Source organism: Triticum urartu, chromosome 4 (genome assembly GCF_003073215.2).
Source record: "Triticum urartu cultivar G1812 chromosome 4, Tu2.1, whole genome shotgun sequence".
NCBI lineage: Eukaryota > Viridiplantae > Streptophyta > Magnoliopsida > Poales > Poaceae > Triticum > Triticum urartu.
Genome location: NC_053025.1, coordinates 487,506,969 through 487,513,283, shown reverse-complemented (window position 1 = coordinate 487,513,283; position 6,315 = coordinate 487,506,969). Strand labels below are relative to the sequence as shown.

The 6,315-nt window shown below is 43.8% G+C and overlaps 1 protein-coding gene across 1 annotated transcript; it reads left to right on the top strand.

The window, feature by feature from the left end:
• The first annotated feature begins 4,359 nt into the window (after positions 1-4,359).
• Positions 4,360-6,084, top strand: LOC125553978 (protein STRICTOSIDINE SYNTHASE-LIKE 13-like). The gene is made up of 4 exons (XM_048717614.1): positions 4,360-4,785; positions 4,861-5,145; positions 5,220-5,387; positions 5,479-6,084. Exons 1-4 carry the CDS (start codon positions 4,403-4,405, stop codon positions 5,882-5,884), a joined length of 1,242 nt encoding a protein of 413 aa, XP_048573571.1. The 5' UTR covers positions 4,360-4,402; the 3' UTR covers positions 5,885-6,084.
• Positions 6,085-6,315: the final 231 nt, after the last annotated feature.

Sequence of the window (6,315 nt, the reverse complement as noted above, 5' to 3'; positions counted from 1 at the left end):
AACATCATAGCCTCTTCGATGATGTGTGTGTAGTTTACCATAGACCTTCGGGTCCATAGTTATTAGCTAGATGGCTTCTTCTCTCTCTTTGGTTCTCAATACAAAGTTCTCCTCGATGTTCTTTGAGATCTATTCGATTTAATTCTTTTTGTGGTATGTTTGCCGAGATCCGATGAATTGTGGGTTTATGATCAAGTTTATCTATGAACAATATTTGATTCTTCTCTGACTTATATGTATGATTTGATATCTTTGCAAGTCTCTTTGAGTTTGGTTTGGCCTACTAGATTGATCTTTCTTGTAATGGAAGAACTGCATAGCTTTGGGTTTAATCTTGCGGTGCTCGATCCCAGTGACAGAAAGGGAACCGACACGTATTGTATTGTTGCCATCGAGGATAACAAGATAGGGTTTATATCATATTGTTTGAGTTTATCCCTCTACATCATGTCATCTTGCCTATTGCGTTACTCTGTTCTTATGAACTTAATACTCTAGATGCATGCTGGATAGCGGTCGATGTGTGGAGTAATAGTAGTAGATGCAGAATCATTTCGGTCTACTTGACACAGACGTGATGCCTATGTTTATGATCATGCCTATATATTCTCATAACTATGCACTTTTCTATCAATTGCTCAGCAGTAATCTGTTCACTCACTATAATATATGCTATCTTGAGAGAAGCCACTAGTGAAACCTATGGCCTCCGGGTCTACTTTACATCATATTATTTTTCCGTCAACTAGCTATTTCTATCGCCGTTTATTTTGTAATCTTCACTTTTCAATCTATACAACAAAAATACCAAAAATATTTATCTTATTATCTCTACCAGATCTCACTTCTGCAAGTGGCCGTGAAGGGATTGACGACCCCTTTATCGCGTTGGTTGCAAGGTTTTTATTTGTTTGTGCAGGTACTAGGCGACTTGCGTGTAGTCTCCTACTGGATTGATACATTGATTCTCATAAACTGAGGGAAATACTTACGCTACTTTGCTGCATCACCCTTTTCTCTTTAAGAGAAAACCAACGCATGCTCAAGAGGTAGCAGCCCCCTTTGGTATCTTTTTCCACCAGTATTTTTTATATATTTCACAAAAATTCTTCGTAAATTTTCATGTCAATCCGAGAACTTTGATTTCTGCACAAAAATAACACCACGACAATTCTACTGAAAACAGTGTAAGTCCAGGTTAGTTGCATTCAAAACATGCAAATTAGAGTCCAAAATAAGAGCAAAAGTGTTTGGAAAAGTAGACACGATGGAGACGTATCAACTCCCACAAGCTTAGCTCATTGCTTGTCCTCAAGCAATTCAGTTGACAAACTGAAAGTGACAAAGAAAAGCTTTTACAAACTTTGTTTGATCTTGTTGTTGCAAATATGTCTAACCAATGTTCGGGTTTTCAGCAAAGATTATGAACTAACCACATTCACGATAACACTTAGGTCTCACATTTACTCATATCAATGGCATTACTAACTAGCGAGCAATAATAAGATATCTCTAATGACAACACTTTTTTCAAAACAATCATGATACCATATGATATAACGGTATCTCGCTAGCCCTTTCTGAGACCGCAAAACATAAATGCAGAACACTTCTGAAGTTCAAACACTGACAAGACATTGTAATTTATGGCAAAAGAGATCTAGTCACACTCGTACTCAATATCAACTAAACGCAAATCATATAAATGACAGTAGTGCTCTACAGCTAGTGCTTTAATAAGAAGATGGTGACTCAACAATAAAAGTAAATGGATAGGCACTTCGCAGGGGGAAGCATGGATTTGCAGAGGTGCTAGAGCTCGAAGCTTTTAAAACAGAGCTGAATATAATTTTGAGAGGTATGCTTTCATTGTCAACGTAACAACCGAGAGATCTCACTATCTTCCTTGCTAGACACATTATAAGCGGTTTCCAAACAGAATGGTAAAGTTTTACTCCCCCTCCACCAACAGACACAAGCCATGGCTAGCCTAATCCTCGGGTACCCTCCATACTAACAATAATCCGGGGGAGTTTTGTTTCATTATTATATTTTGATTTTGATCATAGGACTGACATCCCGATTACCAGCCACTTTCTCATGAATGACAAGTGAATAAACATTCATCATGAGAATAACCCATCTAACATGGAAGATACTGACAACCCGTTGTCGATGCATGAGCGATTTGGGCATACAAAATAGATTAATATTTGAAGATTTAGAGTTTAGCACATGCAAATTTACTTGGAACGGCAGGTAAATACCACATATAAGTAGGTATGGTGGACTCATATGGAATAACTTTGGGTTTAAGGAAGTGGATGCATAAGCAGTGTTCCCGCTTAGTATAAGTGAAGGTTAGCAAATAGATTGAGGAGTGACCAACTAAAGAGCGACAACGGTTATAAACATGCATTGAGATTAATAAACATTGGGTACTAGCATGATTATGATATAAATCACTATGAATATAAATATCCTGGAGGCTATGTTGGTTTTGATTTAACTACATGCGTGAACATGTGCCAAGTCAAGACACTCGAATCATTCAGATAAAGATACCATCCTGTCATACTATATTATAACCATTTTAAATGCATGTTGACACACAAGATAAACCATTATCCACTCCTACCTTCCTAGCTATTAAGTATGGCATAAGTAACTATAATCTCTAATTGTCATTGCAAACATGTTCATTCATAATAGGATGAATCAAGAATGATAAGCTAATCATATTTACAAAAACAAAATAGGTCAAATTTATACCATCTTTTCTTCATCTCAATCATTTCATCAAATTTCGTCATTATTGCTTTTCACTTGCACGACTAAATGATGTGAATAATAATTAGAGTGCATGTGCAGTGGACTAACCTGAAATCTGCAAACATTTATTTAAAGGAGAAGACAAGGTAATATGGGCTTTTTGTTAGTTTATTCTTCTGTTCGTCTTCAACCGTTGCTCGGCGCCTCGACCGCTCGGGATTCGAAATCAGGGATGCCTTGTTCGTTGTTGCCGTTGTGTGTGGCAGGCCAGCAACCTACTGTTGCGCCGTGCGCCTACGCCGGTGACCCGGCTATCCAGCATCCGACGGTAGCGAGTTCGTCTGGTCTTTCAAAAAATCGCAGCTACGTATTCATCCATGATCCATCCCCCAATTTCAGTGTACATGATTAGGGTTTTGATGTATAAATTCTAATTTAGTCCGTCACAAGTACGTATTCATCGATCATAATTTTTTGTGTCCTATTCATGCATGGGGTTTTAATGTATAAATTTCTCATTCTTCGTATTCTCTTTTCTTCATAATTTTAGAACATTAGCCTGCCTTACAATGTTGTCTAAGACCCGTAAAGAACAATGGTGTCTAAAGCTTTGTATAATGCAAGGTGCTTAGTAGAGATGCTTGAAGAAATAAACCAGACTTTTCTTAAACATCAGTGCTTATTTATACATGGCAGACGCTTAATTAGACGTCTCTCCTATAAAAATAAGCACCGGTGCTTGAGAAAAATCCGGTTTATTTTTGTAAGCACCTCTCCTAAGCACCTTGCATTGTACAAAGTCTTGGAGAAATAAACCAGGCTTTCTTTAAGTATCGGTGCTTATTTATACAGGACAGACGCTTAATTAGACGTTTCTCCTGTAGAAATAGGCACCAGTGCTTCAAAAAAATCCGATTTGTTTTTATAAGCACCTAGCATTGTACAAGGCCTTAAGTATTTGTCGGGTGCTTAAAAAGGAAGAAAAAGAAAGAAAGAAAGCGATCTAGAAATTTAAACACTGAAGGGACCCATGTCGTCACCCTAGGGCCTTCCGAAACTTAGGACCGACCCTACACGCACCGCATTACGCCAATTATCTCTCCCTCTAATCCTCTTATAATTACCTCTATAACATCTGTCAATAACTAAATCATTATCACGAATGATACTGAATTCTTGACTGCTCCCTTGCTCTTCTGCTTCTTTCTCCTCCAAAGTTTGCTCTTCTCTCCCTGTATCCTGATCCTCACCAGATCAGGTCATGCATGATAATTGGCTCGGTATATCCTCCTGGATCACTTTATGCTTGCTTTTTTTGAGAATCCACTTTATGCTTGTTGACCTGTACATCTTGCATCACTATCCAAGCAACGAAGGCATGCAAGTCCCAAATTCCAAAAGCGCCATATCCCCTTAGCTGTTCTGAACCGAAATACACCTACTCCCAAACGATCACACCGACCCATGCAACCTCCGTGCGTGCCGGGATAATATTGTCACGCTAGCTGACTCATGCAACTCCCGTGCATGTCGGTATATATTTTCGGGGCAAATCCATTAAGAATTTAAGATCACATTGCCCGCGCTTTTTTCGTCCGCATGCAAACCAGAGCCACTGCCCTCTACCTCCATGGAAGAGAAGAAGCCGCGGCGGCAGGGAGCCGCAGGACGCGATGGCATCGTGCAGTACCCTCACCTCTTCATCGCGGCCCTGGCGCTGGCCCTGGTCCTCATGGACCCCTTCCACCTCGGCCCGCTGGCCGGGATCGACTACCGGCCGGTGAAGCACGAGCTGGCGCCGTACAGGGAGGTCATGCAGCGCTGGCCGAGGGACAACGGCAGCCGCCTCAGGCTCGGCAGGCTCGAGTTCGTCAACGAGGTGTTCGGGCCGGAGTCCATCGAGTTCGACCGCCAGGGCCGCGGGCCCTACGCCGGGCTCGCCGACGGCCGCGTCGTGCGGTGGATGGGGGACAAGGCCGGGTGGGAGACGTTCGCCGTCATGAATCCTGACTGGTATTGGCTTACTGCAGAAAAACCATAGCTTACCTGTGTGTGTGCAAACTAAAATAGTTTTTTCGAAAAAAAAAGGTCGGAGAAAGTTTGTGCTAACGGAGTGGAGTCGACGACGAAGAAGCAGCACGGGAAGGAGAAGTGGTGCGGCCGGCCTCTCGGGCTGAGGTTCCACAGGGAGACCGGCGAGCTCTTCATCGCCGACGCGTACTATGGGCTCATGGCCGTTGGCGAAAGCGGCGGCGTGGCGACCTCCCTGGCGAGGGAGGCCGGCGGGGACCCGGTCCACTTCGCCAACGACCTCGACATCCACATGAACGGCTCGATATTCTTCACCGACACGAGCACGAGATACAGCAGAAAGTGAGCGGAGTACTGCTGCCGATCTCCTTTTTCTGTTCTTGAGATTTGTGTTTGACAAATGACTGATCATGCAGGGACCATTTGAACATTTTGCTGGAAGGAGAAGGCACAGGGAGGCTGCTGAGATATGACCGAGAAACCGGTGCCGTTCATGTCGTGCTCAACGGGCTGGTCTTCCCAAACGGCGTGCAGATCTCACAGGACCAGCAATTTCTCCTCTTCTCCGAGACAACAAACTGCAGGTGAGATAAACTCAGGTTTTCAGTATGATCCGGCTCGAGAGATCCAGGAACTGATGACGCCTTTATTAATCGGCTCATGCATGCACACTAGGATCATGAGGTACTGGCTGGAAGGTCCAAGAGCGGGCCAGGTGGAGGTGTTCGCGAACCTGCCGGGGTTCCCCGACAACGTGCGCTTGAACAGCAAGGGGCAGTTCTGGGTGGCGATCGACTGCTGCCGGACGCCGACGCAGGAGGTGTTCGCGCGGTGGCCGTGGCTGCGGACCGCCTACTTCAAGATCCCGGTGTCGATGAAGACGCTGGGGAAGATGGTGAGCATGAAGATGTACACGCTTCTCGCGCTCCTCGACGGCGAGGGCAACGTGGTCGAGGTACTCGAGGACCGGGGCGGCGAGGTGATGAAGCTGGTGAGCGAGGTGAGGGAGGTGGACCGGAGGCTGTGGATCGGGACCGTTGCGCACAACCACATCGCCACGATCCCTTACCCGTTGGACTAGAGTGTGTAGTGTCTCATTTGATTTGCTGGTTTTATATTAGCAAGGAGGTGTATCAGTTTATGGTTTGCTTGTTTATTGGGTTCGTGTGATGATCATGTTGTGAATTTGACGATGGATTCTTTTTCTTTTGTGACAAGAACTCGGATCTTTATAAAAGCTCACGAGAAGTACAAGGCATAATAAAAATTACATCGAGATTCTAGAATTGTAATGCAATTGTTTGAGTTTTCATGTATATATGAATTGATCATGTTTTTTGATTTGTTTGTACACCACCTCGACATACAAGGACCAAAGAGTATAAGGACTTATAGTTCTACGCAACGAGCTCAACCTCAAACGCATTGTCATCCCTTCTCTCCTTGAAATAAAAAAGCAATATTGATGCAAGCATGGGCGCGGCGTGCCGCCGCGCCAGGGCGTTGGCCCTC

Coding starts and splice junctions, on each gene's coding strand:
- LOC125553978 (XM_048717614.1), top strand. CDS start 4,403: ATGGAAGAGAAGAAGCCGCGGCGGCAGGGAGCCGCAGGACGCGATGGC. Junction 5,146..5,219: donor AGCACGAGATACAGCAGAAA/GTGAGCGGAGTA, acceptor CTGATCATGCAG/GGACCATTTGAACATTTTGC. Junction 5,388..5,478: donor TCCGAGACAACAAACTGCAG/GTGAGATAAACT, acceptor CATGCACACTAG/GATCATGAGGTACTGGCTGG.